The following is a 16,610-nucleotide window of genomic DNA, read 5'->3' as shown; positions in this document are numbered from 1 at the left end:
TGTACTGTACAATGATCTAGTCTGTTCCATCATACATACATATGTACATCATTATATGTAAGATATTATTTAATTGAATGTTTATTTGTTAAATGAAACGATACAGCTGATAATGCGGCTGACTGCTTGGATTCTCTTTACGTCCACTGCTTCTCTGCTGTTACTGCTTCTCTGTTGTCTGCTGTACTGCTTGGCTGCTGTTAACCGCTGCTACTACCTTCAATGGGCATAATAAATGGCGCCCTCTTAGATTATATTTCACTGAGAACCCTTGTTAAACTAGTAGTAGTTTGAGTAGTTCTTTAACTCAAGAACACAGCACGCGACGTGAACTGTACTGTCAGATATTGTGTCAAAATTCGTTGTAACATTTCCCAAACGAAACAAACATCCAATTGCCTTTTCATTTGTAAGCTCTCGCCAATTCGTTAGACTTTACTATAACAATCGCCAGTAATCCAGAAACACATAATACTCCAAACATTTCAACCCGCCTGATCTAAAATTAACAGAAAATAGAACGAGAAAATTTACATCGGTTAAATTTTATATTTATTTTTGTTTTTTTTTGTTGTTGTCAAATCAAAGGATTTTGAATCCCGTAAATTACAAGGTTTAATGCTTTTTAAAGAGTGCTAGTCATGCGCTCACTTAACTGTGCGTTTGTGCTGATGATCTTTATGGTCTGCGGCTGTGCGGCAAAGGAGTGTAAGTACACAGAGAGAACGGGAGAAAAGAGAATCCCAGAGAGTAAATAACAGTTTGCAGATAAGATATTCTGCCAATACGATTTGGGATCTTATTACTACAAGAATTCAAGCAAGTTCTTTTCCTGGAACATCGACCTTAGGCTCTGCACGCATTTGGTCTACGGCACGGCCGTCGGTGTGGATGGGGAGACGGGCGAAGTGAAGGTCACTGACAGGTATCTGCTGGTCGAAAATGGTGAGAATAGCTAAATACTATTGGGGGCGGGACTCCGCACTAACCCTCTCGAGTCCTCAGACATGCTGAATGTCGCACACCGCCTCAAGCGAGATAATGTCAAGAAGGTAATGTTCACGATCGGCGGATGGCTGGAGGAGTCGAGCGACTTCTCAAAGATGGCAGCAGACTCTCGCAAGCGGGATCGGTTCTTCACCTCACTGATCGAGTTCATGTACGAGTGGCGCTTCGACGGGGTCCAGATTGACTGGCGCTATCCCACGCAGCGCGGCGGCAAGCCTGAGGATCGGAGGAACTTTGTCCTGTTGCTGGAGGAGTTGAAGATAATGTGAGTACGACCAATGCACAGCTCTGGTGCAGCTTCCCTAATTGCTGTCGTTCTTCTGCAGTTGCCAGGAGCATCAATTTATTCTGATGGTGGCCGTTTTGGGGCGTACGGACAAGAGCACCCTTGAATGGTATGACATTCCCAAACTGGTCAAGCATGTGCATTATGTCAACCTGATGCACCACGACAATCGGGACCCGTATCAGATGCATCTGGGCTACAACGCCCCGCTCTCTGGCGAAAATAACGTGATTGAGTCCGTCAAGCTCTGGAAGAATCTGGGCAAGGCGCCAGCGAAGCTGATCATGAACATTCCGCTCTTCGTGCGCTCGTACATCATGGACAACCACCAGACGACGGTCGGTTCCCCCTGCAAGGGCCCTGGTCTGAAGACACCCATGACCCGCGAGCCTGGCTTCATGACCTACGGTGAGTGGTGCATGTACGCCAGCTCCTGGACGCAGAAATTTGACGAGCAGGCACAGGTGCCGTATGCCTACAAGGGCGACCATTGGATAAGCTACGAGAATGCGCGCAGCATCTGGGCGAAGATGCATCTGCTGAAGTCCCACAACCTGGGCGGCGCCATGGCCTGGACCATCGATTCGGATGACTATCACGGCAAGTGCGGTGAGAGCCACAGCCTGGGGCGTGTCATTCTCGCCGCCCTCGGTGACGTCAGTATTTTGGCTCCCGAGGAATCTACAACGGAGTCCATGGGTCTCTGCCCGAAGAATGGATTCTTTCGCCAGCTCTGGGATTGCCAGTACTACTACCAGTGCCAAAATGGTGAGCGCATCGACTACGAGTGCCTGCCGGACTACTACTTTGACGAATCCAGGATCGAGTGCATGCCGAAAGCGCAGGTGAAGTGCGACCAGAACTATGTCACCTGGCGTCCGGGCCAGCCGCTCTACAACTTCGAGAACATGCCCGTGAATCTCAAGATTGTCCACTAGCCCGAACCACAACCAAGTTCCATGTTTCCCAAATACAAAACATCGAAACGGATACTATGAGGTGAGGGGTTAGCACTTTACTGAGGCGGAGTAGTTACAGCCGTCAGTGTGGGGGTCGAAGCTCAGCCCGGCGGGACAGTCGAAGCTGTGGGTGATCCCTCCATTGCAGTAGTAGAACTTGGAGCAGTTGTCGGGGTCGCGCACAAATCCAGTCGGGCCATCGGCCGCGCAGCTGAATCCTGCTTTCTCCTCCACCGCCTCCACACTCGGTTCGGTGGTCAGACCTGTGGGCGTGTCGCTGCCGAAGAGCACTCGATTGATTGCGCGTAGCAAGGGGTAGCGTTCCTGGCCGCAGGTGCCATGGAAGTCGTCGGACTCCAGGGACCAAACCATAATGCCGCCCAGCTGGTGATCCACCGCATACTGTGCCTTGAGCGAGAGGCTGCGTGGGTTCTCATAGCCCACCCACTGACGCTGCCTGTAGGCATAGGGCACCTGCTGGTCCGCCTCCCACTTCTCGGTCCACTCCTCCTGCTGCATCTGCTCGCAGAGCTCGTTGTAGCCTAGAACGCCTGGCTCGCGCGAATATTTTCCACCAACGCCGCGTCCAATGTGCGGAGAGCCCGGCTCATGGCTCTCGGCTGAGGATAGGGTGAAGGTGCGCCCATAAAAGGGGACACCGAGAACCAGTTTCTCCGGTGGAGCACCCGCATTCAGCCAGTACTTGAAGATGGCATCCACATTAAGCTGCTTCTGGCGTTCGCTTGTATCGTTGGCCGAGGGATACAGGGGGGCATTGATGCCCACCACCTCATCCCAGGGCCCGTGAAGATCGTAGGCCATCACATTGATCAGGTCCAAATAGGGGACTATGGCTGGGATTTGATACGATATTTCGGCCGAGAACTGAGCGGATCCGACGGCAGCACTGAGCATAAAGCTGAAGGGTTCGAGCCTGGGAAACGTGGAATGCGCGTGTCAGACAGCAGAACAGTCAGCGAACTGTGTTCAGGCATCCCATATACATTACCCCTCTTTAAGTTCCTTCAGCAGGGTAATATAGTTGGTGCGATCCTCGTTATCCAGACTGTGACGCTGACCCGGATACTCCCAGTCCAGGTCCAGTCCGTCGAAGCCGTGACGCTGCAGAAAGCGGACCACATCATCCACAAAACGCGACCGCTTCTCGGCATCTGCGGCCACGATGGAGAACTTCTTCGAACCCTCGTTCCAGCCGCCAATGGCCGCCAGCGTTTTCAGCGTGGGATTCTTGAGCTTGAGGGCGTTGAAGCTCTTGATATTGCCACGTCCGCTGTTGTCCTCCAAGTCGAGATAGGAGTCGATGACGCGCAGCTGTCCGCTCTCCTCGATGCCCAGGAAGGCGTAGATCAAGTGGGTGCACAGAAACGGATCGATATCGTCCACACCGAACTTACCCGTGCCGGGTCGGTACACTGACCAGGTCCCCTGATAGCACACAACATGCTCTGCGAATCATTGGGATTAGGCATCTTTTGGCATCGGGATGTTAGCTGTGTGGGTGAGTACTTACTTGAGGCATTGCCTTGAGCGACCGACGAAGCAGCCATAAGGACTGCCCCGAGCAACAGCACTAGAACTTGCGATGATCGCATCCACATTGCGCTTTGGGAAAACTTCTTCAGCATTGATCGAACTTTCCGTCGAGATCGCGACTTTTATACGAACGGAGATTATTGATAAGGAGTGCAAGACGTTGTAAAATGTATTTACGTTATTTACATTAGCAAAGAACATAATCGACGAAGTGTTTATATACTTGCGCCGGACAGCAAGGCAAACACAGGTCCAACACGATTGCACACTTAGGAAAGTTGAAGGCCAAGACCTGGTCTCCGAAACAAAGATAACACCTAAATGCCAGCGCCTGGCCTGGCCTGGCCCCTAGAACTTCTTCAGCTTGGAGAGCTGATTGTTGCGCCGCAAGGCTAGCTTTCGCAAGCGTCTCCAGTATTGCTTCGAATTGGGATCGAGCTCGTCCAGGGGTATAATCCGTTCCGTGTTGAGTGTCCACAGCCAGTCGGGGTACTCTGCATCCGGTTTAATCTGAATTGGTAACAAAACGATGAGTTTAGGAGGTCGCTCATACACTCTTCTGGGCACTCTCACCTTGACGTCCTGGCCAGTCTTTAGGTAGTTGCTGCCGCACACATAGTTCACCAGTTTGTTGGCGTCTGTTTCCACGGGAATTACCGTCTTTTCCATAATGGGTCCAAGCTTTCCCAGTTTCTTCTTCTTGGCCGCTGTAAATCATGGGATAAAGGTAAAGTAAAGTTTATCTGATTTAGATTGAGGCTAACTTACCTGGGGCTGCCGGCTTCACGGCATAACAACGGGTTGATGTTGCCAGTGCTGGAGCAATCAAACGCTGCCTCAGCATAGCCAATGCCGCAGTAAAGCTACTCATAATTCTTAATTTTTGTTTTCGCTTCAATTTAATTGACAAATAACCATTTAACTGCTTGAAAATTCTGTTTTGTTGTATAATCTGGTGCAGCAACAATTCAGCCCTGACATGCGCAAGTGTGGTCACACTACGGTGTAGCGATGGCCTATTGACAAACTCTCACGAGAAATATCGAGAATCAAATTTGAATTCCAATTTCAATTTTCATTTTACTTCCATCTGAATCGAAATATTAATAAAATATGCAAAATGGGGAAATACAGAGGAAAGTAACAGTACATTTTTTGTCATCCGGTAACTATTAGAGCAGATATCACACAATCAATGAAACATAAATACTATCGGATGAACCCGCATCCACCTCTATGTCGGCGCCGGTTATAATAAATTACACAAGTGCAAAGAAATAGTATAATACAAAAATGCCGGGATTTCGAATGCCCTCCAACCGGACACTGGGAAACATATGCGTTTACGGCGCCGTTGCATCCATATCTGCGGTCATGTACATGCGCTGGAAGATGGAGGACCGGGTGAAATCCTGTGATTACTACAAACTGGCCATCAGTGCTCTGAGACACCACAAGGGAGCTGTGAAGCTGCTGGGTGAACCCATCAGAGAGTCGGGCATTGATCTTTCCAACGCAAATAACAACTGCAATGCGGAGAAGGCGCAATTGGAGGTCTCAGTGCATGGCAGCAAGGACAAAGGTAAGCCGAGGGCACAGCAAACTATCTTTATGGAGACTTAAAGCACTGCTCTGCAGGAACCTTGTACTTCTGGGCGTCCCATCTGCCAGACAAAGGCTGGCTGATTGACCGACTAGAGCTGGAAACGAAGCGTAATCCAGACAAGCGTTTCCTGCTCAAGAAACCCGAGGATGTCCCGGACTATGTTGTGCCCGAGTCTCATAACGCACAGCAGTGGGCGAATGCCACATTGCCCTACCCGCCTCACCAATCAGAATCCACGCAGCAGGAGAACGCGACTAAGAGGATCTATGAACAGTCGCTAAACGAACACCCACAACAACCAGAGGAGCAGCAGGAGGCAGGAAACTTAAAGAGCCATTAATTGGGTTATAGAAATGTAGTAACAATTTCCGATTTAGTTAGTTTATTCTTATTAAATTTGACTAATTCAAGCAATCTTAAATGTTTCATATTTAAGGTATTTTAATTACACATTTATTATTGTTGTTGTTTGTTAAAAAATCAAAGTCTTTTGTTGATGAAAAGCTGGCTAAAATGTCATTTACTTAGCTGCCTATGCTAATAATGTTCGGGTAATGGGGGAAGCGTTTGAGTTGAGAAAACTTGACGGGATGAATGTGGGTAGTACTAAGTGGACTACTATGCATGAGACAGGCTCTAATAATAGTTGAAATACATTCAATCGGAGGCGCAGTTCCAAGTGTTTTGTCCAAATTAAGCATTCTTACAATTGGACGGGACGGGATGGGCCCACACACGAGCTACGCTGCTCATACATATAGTGCACTGATCTTGTGTTTGTTGATGATTGTTTAAAATTAGAATAATACAATACATAAGTCAGAGTACTCGTACATGATAAAAACCGCGTTTAATGCTCATTCTTAAACGATAAAGGCGACAATTGGTGGCGAGTGTAACCCAAACGAGGCAACAGCGCATCATTCATTGTCCAAACTCATTTAATTGAATCATCTCTGATCGTAATTAAATTTATATGCAGCTATGCATGTGCAGTGCAGTGCATTCATCGTTAGTTATAGTATATAACACATTGTAAATACACGTTGTATATATATATGTACGCATGTATGTATATGTTGTATGTGTGTATGTGTATAGGCAAATTACAGACATTTAGTTTTAACTTGTATTCGTGATCCTGTTTCATCTTCTGCGTGTGTCGCGTTCCTGCTCGTTGCTCGGGATGTTATAATTTTAATGCTGCTATTTTTCAGTTACATATCTCGCTTGGCCATTGCAAGTGGAAGACTGTTGGGCCGCTTTGTCGACTGCTGTGCTGTCCCCTCTGGTTCCGCTTCCGCTTGCAGCTCCTGGTCTTATTGCGTTTTCAGCTCCTTGCCAATGCTGTACGAGACGATTTTGCTCCAGTCGATCTTGGTCCTGGTTATGGGCAGCTGGCGGCGCATTGCCTTGAAAGTCGTGTCCGACATCGTTTGATAATTCTCCGAAATGGCCAACTGGTACTCGTTCTCAGCCTCTTCGATGAGGCGCATCACTTCCTTGGCCATCTGCTGTTCGTTGGTGATCACAACACTCTCGCGGCACTCCTTCGAGGACACCAGCTGAACGTTGCCGTCCTCGTAGTAGTGCACCTGCACCTTCAACACGCCCTTCAGCTCGGCCAAGCCACTGCCCGCCTGGAAGGTGACGTGCCACTGCGACCGCCATCTGCCGTTCCAGTAGTTCTTCGGCTGGAACTGGTGGTCCTCAATGCAAATGGTGAGCGTAATCTGGTTGCCCTGCGACTTTCCAAACACGGAGCTGACCTGCAAGCCAAAAATTTAAAAGTTATTGTGTGATTTAACAGTGGAATTCGCCAGCGTACCCCGTGCCTATAGTGATTGGCAGTGTATGCAAGCGTCTCCAGATCCAGGGCCGCCCTCCAGGTCTCCGCATTGGCATCCGCATCCACATCCTGGTAGTCGGAGGCCTCTTTCCGTAGGTGGTCGTACTTGAAGGCCTTGTTTGTGCGTGGATCATAGAAGCGACCGTTGCCTGAAAGATTATTTGCATTGCCTTATCAGTAAGGAAAGGAAAGTCTATGGCCTTTGGTATTTATACATCAACAAAAACGAACACCAAACGATATCAATAAAGTTGAAATTTTTGTGGTTCGTGACTCACAATTAAATGTCATCACTGCAGGCGAGGGGGATGGGATCGCTGCTGCACGAGTATGCCCATATATGGGCAGATTCATGGATTCACGGATGCGATTCTTGATACTAACCCAAATCGTTGAACTCCGAAATGATGGCGCTGTGGTTGCTGTTCTCGATGCGCACCGGTGTCAGCTGGTCCTTGTTGTACTGTGAGAAGGCGTGGCTGGCACCGTCCTTCAGCAGGGCGTCGTTCTTGAGGAGCTCGCGTACATCGTTGAACACCTCGTTGAACTCGCCGGGCGGAGCGTGCAGAATGAAGTCGGACACAATGCGCACCTTTTCTGCATCTGTAATCTGTGTTTGTTCCATAATTCCGTTGGTGATTCACGAAATCGGGGCAGGGGCAGTTGTTTGGTTTTGTGTGTTCTTTTCTCCGCTCCTCGTGCTTGCTCGGGATATTGTTTCAGTGGTCGGCGCTGCTGGGCTGCTTTTACTGGTAATACAAGTGTTTTCTTTTAATGGTTTTCTATGATACTAATATACAAAAATACTGTGAGATCTTTTTTCTCAAAATAGGACAACGATGACGATTCAGCAGGGGTGGAGAAACACCGACGACACTATCGACAATATCGATGGCTTGGAATAGATTCGTTTTTCGACCATCGATATATCGTTTGAGTGAAAATATATATATATATAATATTTATATATAATATATCTAAAAGAGCACTGGTTTCATCCGAAACAGTAAAACCAATTAATGTTGTAGCATTTACTTGTTAGTTTAATTAAAAAATTTAATTTATCGCACAAACTTACTCGATTGAAATATCGATGGTATCAATGTCATCGACCGTAATATCGGACTGCTGTCAGCTCTAACACGCTCCTGTCGATATCGATACATTTTCTCTTCAACTTTTGAACTGCGCGGTTGCTGCGCAGCGTCGATCGTAAAATAAATAAAAGCTGGATCGTATCGTACGAACTTTTTTTCGGCTAGATTCGGGAATGAAACGAACAAAAACTACATTTTACTATAAATTTACTAGTAAATTCGGTGAAAGTGTACAACAAATAACGAAAACATACGCGAACAGTGCCTTGAGTTGGTAACAAATACCAATGAAAAAAGACTGAAACCCCGACACACACACACACATAACCGCGCGCGCGCTTGCCTACAAGTGTGTGTGGTAACCACTTTTTTTCTACCTGGTCTTACCTGTTTTGCGGTGTGTGAGAGCGCGGCGGCCTAAGAAGGGAGCGCCAAAGAGAGTGTGTAAAAGATAAAAGTGAAGAAAATAACAGAAAAAGCAACAGCTAAATCGGAAAATACTTGGAAAAAATAATAAAAGCGCGCACTGTACGAGTTCCGTTGAATTTTGTTCAATTTGTTCGATATTGATATTTAGACGGCTGCGTTGCTGTTGGTTGCCATGAAAATGCAGTCTAAACAAACGGTGGAGCGTCGACGTCAGCGTTAGTTCGCACTCACTCACTCTACACAAACACACACACACACATGCTCACAGTGCATTTGAGAGATAAAAGCAAACAAAAGTGGAAATAGAAATACAAACAGAGCAGAGCAGAGCAGAGAGAACGTAAAAGTAAAAGGTGTGCGGTGAAGTAGTGGTAGTGATCGAGTGTGTGTGTACCGTACCGTGTGTGTGCCAGTGTGGATAAATACTGGGGTGATTCACAAAAGAAGTGCTCAAAAAGTTGTGAGATGGCGGATGTCTGCTAAATGAAATTCCACAAGTGTTCAGCCACCAACTGCAATAAAATGTCGGTCAGCAATCGCCTCAATCAAAATCCGAATTCGAATTCGAATCCAGCCCAGCAGCAGACACATCAGCAGCACAAACGAAAATGTCGGGATCAGAGGCACACCCACACCCACAGCCACAGGAGCAGGCTGCTCCTGGCCGTAGCCGTGGTAATCAGCATCATCTCACCCGCCCTCTCAGCCCAGACGCTGCCGGATAACAACAACTACACCGGCGACAATCGCAAGCCCGCCTTCAAGAACTGCGCTGGCTATGCGCCCTCCGTGAAGGAGGAGCAGCCCGAGAACACCTACGTCTTCATGGTGCAGGCGACGGATCCCGATCCCAACCAGGAGATACGATACAGCCTCGTCCAGTCGCGCTCGGAACGACCCAAGTTCTTTATAAACCCCACCACGGGCGTCATTGTCACCGGCCACACCTTCGATCGGGATGAGCCCATCCACGAGAAGTTTGTGTTTGTCACCGTCCAAGCCACGGATAACGGCCTGCCGCCGCTCGACGATGTCTGCACCTTCAACGTGACCATCGAGGACATCAACGACAATCCGCCGGTGTTCAACAAGGCGCGATACGACGAGTCCATGTCGGAAAATGCACAGGTAAGTTTGGAGCACAACGGAGGGCCAAGTACGCGGACCCTGGATTACTGCCGCTTGGTCTCTTCCTCTCTCTCTCTCTCTCTCTCTCTGTGCGACGGTCCACGAGTGACGTCATGCCCACGCACCGCCCCCTGCCCCCACCCCTCAATGATGTCATGATATTTGAGCAACAATTTAATTGGCTTAGTGGCAATTTATGGGTCATTGCCATTGTCGCCTATCCGTCGCCCACCTGCCCGCCTCCCCACCACATACACACACACACTCACAAACACTCACGACTTCCAGCGATAATTAACAGCTCTGTGGGCTCCTCTGGCGAACACATCTTCTTGGGCGGAACAAGTTTTCCAGGCCACAAGCAGCGTAGGAGGGTCGTCTCAGACGGGTTTGAGTTCATTGCTCGGCCCGGCTCGATGCAGAGAACCTTGAAATGAAACCCTTTCCAAGCCAGCCCAGCCGCCTTTCGCCTTTTCTTTCTGCTTTTCCCCCCACTAGTTTTTGTGCGACGGAAAAACTTGTCGCCAGGCAATGGAAGAGCTTAGTGGAAACGAGAATAACAAAATAGTGTCCCAATGCAAAATATGTACAGTTTGTCAGTAAAGTATTGAGATGAAACAAATAAAAGAAGTGTGAATAGTGTGAATAGTGTGAATAGTTTGTGTTTCCATTCCGAACCAATAAATCTTATACACAGCTGCTCCCCAAGGAGAATTAATGGGAACCACAAATATGATATTCCTGGAAATTATCTCAAGCTCATGGAATGGAAAATACTATTTCCGCCCGGCAGTGATGCCATAGAAATCGTAGGGGGGAGAATCCCCATTTTCGCCTTTTCCTTTCCCCTTTCGTTTCTGTGTAGTATTTTTAGAAAAGCTCTCTGAAAGCCGTCGATTTTCCCTGTAAAGGTTTCAGTTTGGGTTGCACTTTTGTTCAGGCAGGAAGCAGTAGATTTTGCAAAGAAAAAAGGAAAGATGTGCTTATTCCTGATTTGGGCAAACTTGCAGGAAAGTTGGGTGCAGAGTTCGGTCATCCACCGAAGAGCCCCTTGTGTGACCCTCTCCTGAAACGTCTTTTGATATTGTTTGAGGCCTTATTCCCCACGTCTTTTACTTGCAGCCCGATACGGTGATCATGTCGATCAGTGCCAGCGACTTTGATGACCGCAACAACAGCATCATCGAGTACGAGATACTGCGGGAGCGGGACTTCCAGTACTTTAAGATCGACAAGGAGTCGGGTATCATCTATCTGAATCGACCGATTGACAAGCGACCCGGACAGTCGTACACGATCAATGTGCGGGCATACAACATAGTGCCGGATCCGCCGCAGGACGCACAGATCGAGGTGCGGATACGCATTGTGGAGTCCTCGATCAAGCCGCCCACCTTTGTGGACCCCATCGATATGCCCATCTATCTGAAAGAGGATCTCAAGAACTTCTCGCAGCCCATTGCGACGCTGACGGCAGTGTCCAACATGCCGGACAAGCCGGAGGTGATCTTTGAGCTGATCACCGGCCGCACGGAGCAGACGAACGGCAAGAACACGTTCGTCTTCAATCAGATTGGCAACGAGGTGACCATCAGCCTGGGCAAGCACCTGGACTACGAGGCCATCACGGACTACACCCTCACGATGAGTGTGCGCAACACGTTCGAGCTTGGGGCCGAGCACCAGATCAAGATTAAGGTCGAGGACGTCAACGACAACATTCCCTACTTCACGGAGGTGAAGTCTGGCACCATCCTGGAGAACGAGCCGCCGGGCACGCCCGTGATGCAGGTGCGCGCCTTCGACATGGACGGGACAGCGGCCAACAATATTGTGTCCTTTGAGCTGGCGGACAACCGGGAGTTCTTTGCCATCGATCGGCACACGGGCAACATCACGGCCCTGACGACATTCGATCGCGAGGAGCGGGACTTCTACAACGTGAAGGTGATCGCCAGCGACAACTCCCCGTCGAGCCTGTTCGACAACGGAGAGCCCAACCGGGGCCATCAGGTGTTCCGCATTTCCATTGGCGACAAGAACGACCACAAGCCGCACTTCCAGCAGACCAAGTATCTGGCGGACAAGCTGCTCGAGGATGCCAACACCAACTACGAGGTGATCGAGGTGATGGCCGAGGATGAGGACAACGCCTCGCAGATCCTCTACAGCATCGAGAGCGGCAACGTGGGCGATGCCTTCAAGATTGGCCTGAAGACGGGCAAGATCACGGTGAACCAGCGCCTGGACTACGAATCGATCACCGAGTATGAGCTGAAGGTGCGAGCCTTTGATGGGATCTACGACGACTACGCCACGGTGGTGATCAAAATCGAGGATGTGAACGACAATCCGCCGGTGTTCAAGCAGGACTACAGCATCACCATCCAGGAGGAGCGAGCCTTCGACAACTGCATCCTGACAATCGAAGCGTACGATCCGGACATCAAGGATCGCACGGCCGACCAGCACATTGTCTACTCGATTGTGAAGGACGACTACAAGAAGCTGCTGACCATCGACAACAGCGGCTGCCTGCGGCTCATCCAACCGCTGGACCGCGATCCGCCCAACGGCCACAAGAACTGGCAGATTCTGATCTCCGCCAGCGACGAGGATGGGGTGGGCACCACCCTAAAGTCGGTGAAGGCCGTCACCATCACGCTGCAGGACATCAATGACAATGCCCCCTTCCTGGTCAACGAAATGCCCGTAAAGTGGCCCGAGAACCGCAATCCCGGCCAGGTTGTCCAGCTGCAGTCGAACGACTTTGACGACGTCCAGAATGGTCCGCCCTACACCTACGGCATCGACAGCGAAGCCTCCGCCGACATCAAGACCAAGTTCAGCATCGACAATGACTACCTCTTCGCGAATGTGATGTTCGACCGGGAGGAGCAGAAGGAGTACTACATCCCGATCCGCATCAGCGACTCGGGTGTGCCGCGGCAGAGTGCCGTCAGCATACTGCACCTGATCATCGGCGATGTGAATGACAATGCCATGACGGAGGGCTCCTCCCGCATCTTCATCTACAACTACAAGGGCGAGGCGCCCGACACGGACATTGGGCGGGTGTTTGTCGACGATCTGGACGACTGGGATCTGGAGGACAAGAGCTTCAAGTGGAAGAACGACATCTCGCACGATCAGTTCCGCCTGAATCCCAGCACGGGCATGATCACCATGCTCCAGCACACCGGCGAGGGGGAGTACGTGCTGGAGTTCACGGTCGATGAGGAGTCCACCTACATACCCTACCATTCGGTGGATGCCGATGTCACGGTGGTCATACGCGAGCTGCCCGAGGAGGCGGTGGACAAGAGCGGCAGCATTCGCTTCATCAACATCACCAAGGAGGAGTTCATCTATGTGCCGCGCGACATGCAGTCCCCGGAGGCCCTCTCCCTGAAGGACCGCCTGCAGCACTCGCTGTCGAAGCTGTTCAACACCTCGGTGTCCAATGTGGACGTCTTCACGGTGCTCCAGAACGAGAATAACACGCTGGACGTACGCTACTCTGCCCACGGATCGCCCTACTACTCGCCGGAGAAGCTCAACGGAATGGTGGCCCAGAACCAGCAACGGCTCGAGAACGAGCTCGATCTCCAGATGCTGATGGTGAACATCGACGAGTGCCTGATCGAGCGACTCAAGTGCGAGAGCTCCTGCACGAATGAGCTGCACAAGAGCTCGGTGCCCTACATGATCTACTCGAACACCACCTCCTTCGTGGGCGTCAACGCCTTTGTGCAGGCGCAGTGTGTGTGCGAGGCGCTGCTGATGAACCACTGCCTGAATGGGGGGACGCCGCGCTACGGGGAGAACGATGTATGCGACTGCATCGACGGCTTCACCGGCCCCCACTGCGAGCTCGTCTCGGTGGCCTTTTACGGCAGCGGCTACGCCTTCTACGAGCCCGTTTCCGCCTGCGACAACACGAAGATCAGCCTGGAGATCACCCCTCAGATCGACCAGGGTCTGATCATGTATCTGGGGCCGCTCAACTACAATCCCCTGCTGCCGCTGTCCGACTTCCTGGCCCTCGAGCTGGAGAAGGGCTATCCCGTGCTGACGGTGGACTACGGCTCGGGCGGCATCCGAATCAAGCACCAGCACATACGGATGGTGGCCGATCGCTCCTACCAGCTGGACATCATCCTGCAGCGCACCAGCATCGAGATGACCGTAGACAACTGCCGTCTGTCCACCTGCATGAGCCTGGGCGCCCCGCAGGGCCCCAATGAGTTCCTAAACGTGAACGCGCCGCTGCAGCTGGGCGGCAGTCCTGTGGATCTGGCGCAGCTCGGACGGCAGCTCAACTGGACGCATGTGCCCACCCAGCAGGGATTCTTTGGGTGCGTGCGCAACCTGACGATCAACGAGCACACCTACAACCTGGGTATGCCCTCGGTCTTCCGGAACATCGACAGCGGATGCCAGCAGTCGGTGGCGGTGGCCTTCAGCTTTGGCATCGATCGGAACTTCATTATTGCGATCATCGTCTGCCTGGCGCTGCTGCTGATCATCCTTCTGGCCGTGGTGGTGCAGAAGAAGCAGAAGAACGGCTGGCACGAGAAGGACATCGACGACATACGGGAAACGATCATCAACTACGAGGACGAGGGCGGCGGCGAGCGGGACACGGACTATGACCTGAACGTCCTGCGCACGCAGCCCTTCTACGAGGAGAAGCTGTACAAGGATCCCCACGCCCTGCAGTCGGGCATGGGTCGGGATCCCAACGAAATACCCGACATCGGGGACTTCCTGGGCGACAAGAAGGAGAACTGCGACCGCGACTCGGGCGGCCTCACCGTCGACGATGTGCGGCACTACGCCTACGAGGGCGACGGCAACTCTGACGGCAGCCTGTCCAGCCTGGCCTCCTGCACCGACGACGGCGATCTCAATTTCGATTATCTGTCCAACTTTGGACCGCGCTTCCGCAAGCTGGCCGACATGTACGGCGAGGAGCCCTCCGATACCGACTCCAATGTGGACGACGAGCAGGGTTGGCGCATCTAGAAAAACAAACGAAAATCAAAACGAAAAAGGAAAAAGGAAAAGATGACGTAGAAATTCAAAAGACTTTTTATATGCTAAGAGTTGTATGGATACATGGAAGGAGGAGGACTAGGTGGAAGGATGGTGTGCAGGGGGGACAAGGCGCCGGCCTAGCCGGCCCCAAAGTAAGCCTCAAGAGATACATATGTATACATATGTATGTATGTGTAGAAGTAAATCCATTCTTTATATAGAAGAGCGGAAAGGGAAGTGTGGGGGGTGGGGGGTGGGGACACCCCTTGAGGACACGTTTTTGTTTTCTGTTTTGTAAATGCAAAAAGTGATCTTGATCTTACGTAAGCGTAACTATATTAGTATATATAATTAATTAAGCAACTGCGAACAAACACAAATAAATGCAGAAGTGTTTTCATTTACAAACAAACAAACAAACAAAAAATACACAAACAATTCAGAAGAATTACAAGAGAGAAAACAAAATATTCCTACAGATGAGAGATCAGTAACAAATTGCATTTTACATTGCATATTCCCGACATTAGTCCGTAGTTTATTTTGATAGTTTTTCTTATAGCATAACAAAACTAATTTCAAGACAAACACTTCAATAAGGATTCGTTGAAACTTCCGAATAAAAAGAAAACAAAAATCAAACGATAACTCAATTTGATAAGACAAGTCGATAAACTAAGCTAAACATTATCCTAACCTTTAAATATATATATATCATCATTTATATAGAACCTTAGACCCGCGACCCCATCAATATCAGCATAAGTTCTTAGGGTTGTCTCTAGTACTACGTGTATAAATCAGTTTAGAGCTTAAACATAAATCTATATCGAATCGAGAGGTTTTTTAGTTAAGGCAAAGAGAGCAAAGAGAACGGAGTACAGTACCAATTGTGCAGCCTTCATCCATGCTATATAGGAATCGAAATATACATATATATATATACATATATATGTTAAATCTACATAAGAAAATGTTTAATAAATCAATGCGATATGTATTTTTGTAAGTCTTTTTTCGCGTATCCACATGAGAGGAGGAGTCGTAAACCTCTATTTTTTACATGCCAAGGCGAATCAATATTAAAAACTGAAATACAAAATATAAAAATAAAAAAAAAACAATTTATTTATATACAAGCTTAGTACATACTATTAAACAAATGTATCATTTACAAACCAACGAGAAAGCCACACAAACACACACACAATAATTGTGTTAAAAATAAAAACATAATAAAATCCAAAACATAATCCCCTCGTCTGTTAATCAGTTATTTGCGGGTGAGAGATAAGCGCGAACGCGGAAGCAATTCGGAGTACCTATGGGAAAATGGTGGATTAAATACGCTACAAATCGAAACAGCAGCTGGTTTAAGGGGTTCGTTCTACGGCACTCCCCACGTAGAACTATTGGAACACAGAGTCTTTTCTCCACAACAGACACAACACACACCATATACATATGTAGTATATAGAGTACGCTTATATACTATTCTGCTGGTTAATTGGTAAGCCATGGACTGAGAGAGGGGCACAGCACAGCACAGCTACTGTAAATGCCGGGCCTCGTTGTTGGAGGAAAAGCGTCATTATCTTATCAGCTGAAAGTAGGTTACGCGCCTGCCTTTTGGATTCGTCGTGGCCCGTCCGTC

At 49.3% G+C, this 16,610-nt stretch overlaps 6 protein-coding genes across 7 annotated transcripts; 3 read left to right on the top strand and 3 right to left on the bottom strand.

The window, feature by feature from the left end:
* The first annotated feature begins 420 nt into the window (after positions 1-420).
* Positions 421-2,284, top strand: LOC121403748 (chitinase-3-like protein 1). The gene is made up of 4 exons (XM_022365884.2): positions 421-708; positions 769-945; positions 1,006-1,273; positions 1,335-2,284. The coding sequence occupies exons 1-4, from the start codon at positions 642-644 to the stop codon at positions 2,230-2,232; spliced, it is 1,410 nt and encodes a 469-aa protein (XP_022221576.2). The 5' UTR covers positions 421-641; the 3' UTR covers positions 2,233-2,284.
* A 5-nt stretch (positions 2,285-2,289) lies between these two features.
* On the bottom strand, positions 2,290-3,909 carry LOC111073539 (chitinase-3-like protein 1). Its single transcript, XM_022365887.2, has 3 exons — positions 3,785-3,909; positions 3,263-3,719; positions 2,290-3,187 (listed from the first exon to the last, which is right to left on the bottom strand). The coding sequence occupies exons 1-3, from the start codon at positions 3,897-3,899 to the stop codon at positions 2,302-2,304; spliced, it is 1,458 nt and encodes a 485-aa protein (XP_022221579.2). The 5' UTR covers positions 3,900-3,909; the 3' UTR covers positions 2,290-2,301.
* A 49-nt stretch (positions 3,910-3,958) lies between these two features.
* LOC111073542 (39S ribosomal protein L54, mitochondrial) lies at positions 3,959-4,825 on the bottom strand. The gene is made up of 3 exons (XM_022365890.2): positions 4,576-4,825; positions 4,381-4,514; positions 3,959-4,317 (listed from the first exon to the last, which is right to left on the bottom strand). The coding sequence occupies exons 1-3, from the start codon at positions 4,676-4,678 to the stop codon at positions 4,156-4,158; spliced, it is 399 nt and encodes a 132-aa protein (XP_022221582.2). The 5' UTR covers positions 4,679-4,825; the 3' UTR covers positions 3,959-4,155.
* A 72-nt stretch (positions 4,826-4,897) lies between these two features.
* LOC111073541 lies at positions 4,898-6,545 on the top strand. Its single transcript, XM_022365889.2, has 2 exons — positions 4,898-5,389; positions 5,446-6,545. The coding sequence occupies exons 1-2, from the start codon at positions 5,101-5,103 to the stop codon at positions 5,751-5,753; spliced, it is 597 nt and encodes a 198-aa protein (XP_022221581.2). The 5' UTR covers positions 4,898-5,100; the 3' UTR covers positions 5,754-6,545.
* Positions 5,783-8,135, bottom strand: LOC111073540 (F-actin-capping protein subunit alpha). The gene is made up of 3 exons (XM_022365888.2): positions 7,647-8,135; positions 7,242-7,411; positions 5,783-7,182 (listed from the first exon to the last, which is right to left on the bottom strand). The coding sequence occupies exons 1-3, from the start codon at positions 7,885-7,887 to the stop codon at positions 6,733-6,735; spliced, it is 861 nt and encodes a 286-aa protein (XP_022221580.1). The 5' UTR covers positions 7,888-8,135; the 3' UTR covers positions 5,783-6,732.
* A 302-nt stretch (positions 8,136-8,437) lies between these two features.
* Positions 8,438-15,523, top strand: LOC111073544 (DE-cadherin). 2 transcript variants are annotated; one of them, XM_022365893.2, is made up of 2 exons: positions 8,438-9,916; positions 11,039-15,523. In XM_022365893.2, exons 1-2 carry the CDS (start codon positions 9,272-9,274, stop codon positions 14,942-14,944), a joined length of 4,551 nt encoding a protein of 1,516 aa, XP_022221585.2. In that variant the 5' UTR covers positions 8,438-9,271; the 3' UTR covers positions 14,945-15,523. The 2 variants fall into 2 exon arrangements, with proteins under 2 accessions (XP_022221585.2, XP_022221587.1); XM_022365895.2 differs by lacking the exon at positions 8,438-9,916 and adding an exon at positions 10,859-10,926.
* Positions 15,524-16,610: the final 1,087 nt, after the last annotated feature.

Source organism: Drosophila obscura, unplaced genomic scaffold (assembly GCF_018151105.1).
Source record: "Drosophila obscura isolate BZ-5 IFL unplaced genomic scaffold, ASM1815110v1 contig_186, whole genome shotgun sequence".
In the NCBI taxonomy this organism is placed as follows: domain Eukaryota; kingdom Metazoa; phylum Arthropoda; class Insecta; order Diptera; family Drosophilidae; genus Drosophila; species Drosophila obscura.
The sequence above is the reverse complement of the archived record's forward strand: the minus strand, read 5'-3'. Positions and strand labels throughout refer to the sequence as shown.

Excerpts from the sequence above, each read along its gene's own strand:
- LOC121403748 (XM_022365884.2), top strand. The coding sequence starts at position 642 with ATGCGCTCACTTAACTGTGCGTTTGTGCTGATGATCTTTATGGTCTGC. Across the intron at positions 709-768 it reads CGGCTGTGCGGCAAAGGAGT|ATAAGATATTCTGCCAATAC; the intron begins GTAAGTACACAG and ends AACAGTTTGCAG. Across the intron at positions 946-1,005 it reads GTATCTGCTGGTCGAAAATG|ACATGCTGAATGTCGCACAC; the intron begins GTGAGAATAGCT and ends TCGAGTCCTCAG.
- LOC111073539 (XM_022365887.2), bottom strand. The coding sequence starts at position 3,899 with ATGCTGAAGAAGTTTTCCCAAAGCGCAATGTGGATGCGATCATCGCAA. Across the intron at positions 3,720-3,784 it reads CGCTCAAGGCAATGCCTCAA|AGCATGTTGTGTGCTATCAG; the intron begins GTAAGTACTCAC and ends AATGATTCGCAG. Across the intron at positions 3,188-3,262 it reads CTGAAGGAACTTAAAGAGGG|GCTCGAACCCTTCAGCTTTA; the intron begins GTAATGTATATG and ends CACGTTTCCCAG.
- LOC111073542 (XM_022365890.2), bottom strand. The coding sequence starts at position 4,678 with ATGAGTAGCTTTACTGCGGCATTGGCTATGCTGAGGCAGCGTTTGATT. Across the intron at positions 4,515-4,575 it reads CGTGAAGCCGGCAGCCCCAG|CGGCCAAGAAGAAGAAACTG; the intron begins GTAAGTTAGCCT and ends CATGATTTACAG. Across the intron at positions 4,318-4,380 it reads AGACTGGCCAGGACGTCAAG|ATTAAACCGGATGCAGAGTA; the intron begins GTGAGAGTGCCC and ends TTACCAATTCAG.
- LOC111073541 (XM_022365889.2), top strand. The coding sequence starts at position 5,101 with ATGCCGGGATTTCGAATGCCCTCCAACCGGACACTGGGAAACATATGC. Across the intron at positions 5,390-5,445 it reads GCATGGCAGCAAGGACAAAG|GAACCTTGTACTTCTGGGCG; the intron begins GTAAGCCGAGGG and ends ACTGCTCTGCAG.
- LOC111073540 (XM_022365888.2), bottom strand. The coding sequence starts at position 7,887 with ATGGAACAAACACAGATTACAGATGCAGAAAAGGTGCGCATTGTGTCC. Across the intron at positions 7,412-7,646 it reads TTCGGAGTTCAACGATTTGG|GCAACGGTCGCTTCTATGAT; the intron begins GTTAGTATCAAG and ends ATAATCTTTCAG. Across the intron at positions 7,183-7,241 it reads CCAATCACTATAGGCACGGG|GTCAGCTCCGTGTTTGGAAA; the intron begins GTACGCTGGCGA and ends TTTGGCTTGCAG.
- LOC111073544 (XM_022365893.2), top strand. The coding sequence starts at position 9,272 with ATGAAATTCCACAAGTGTTCAGCCACCAACTGCAATAAAATGTCGGTC. Across the intron at positions 9,917-11,038 it reads CCATGTCGGAAAATGCACAG|CCCGATACGGTGATCATGTC; the intron begins GTAAGTTTGGAG and ends TTTTACTTGCAG.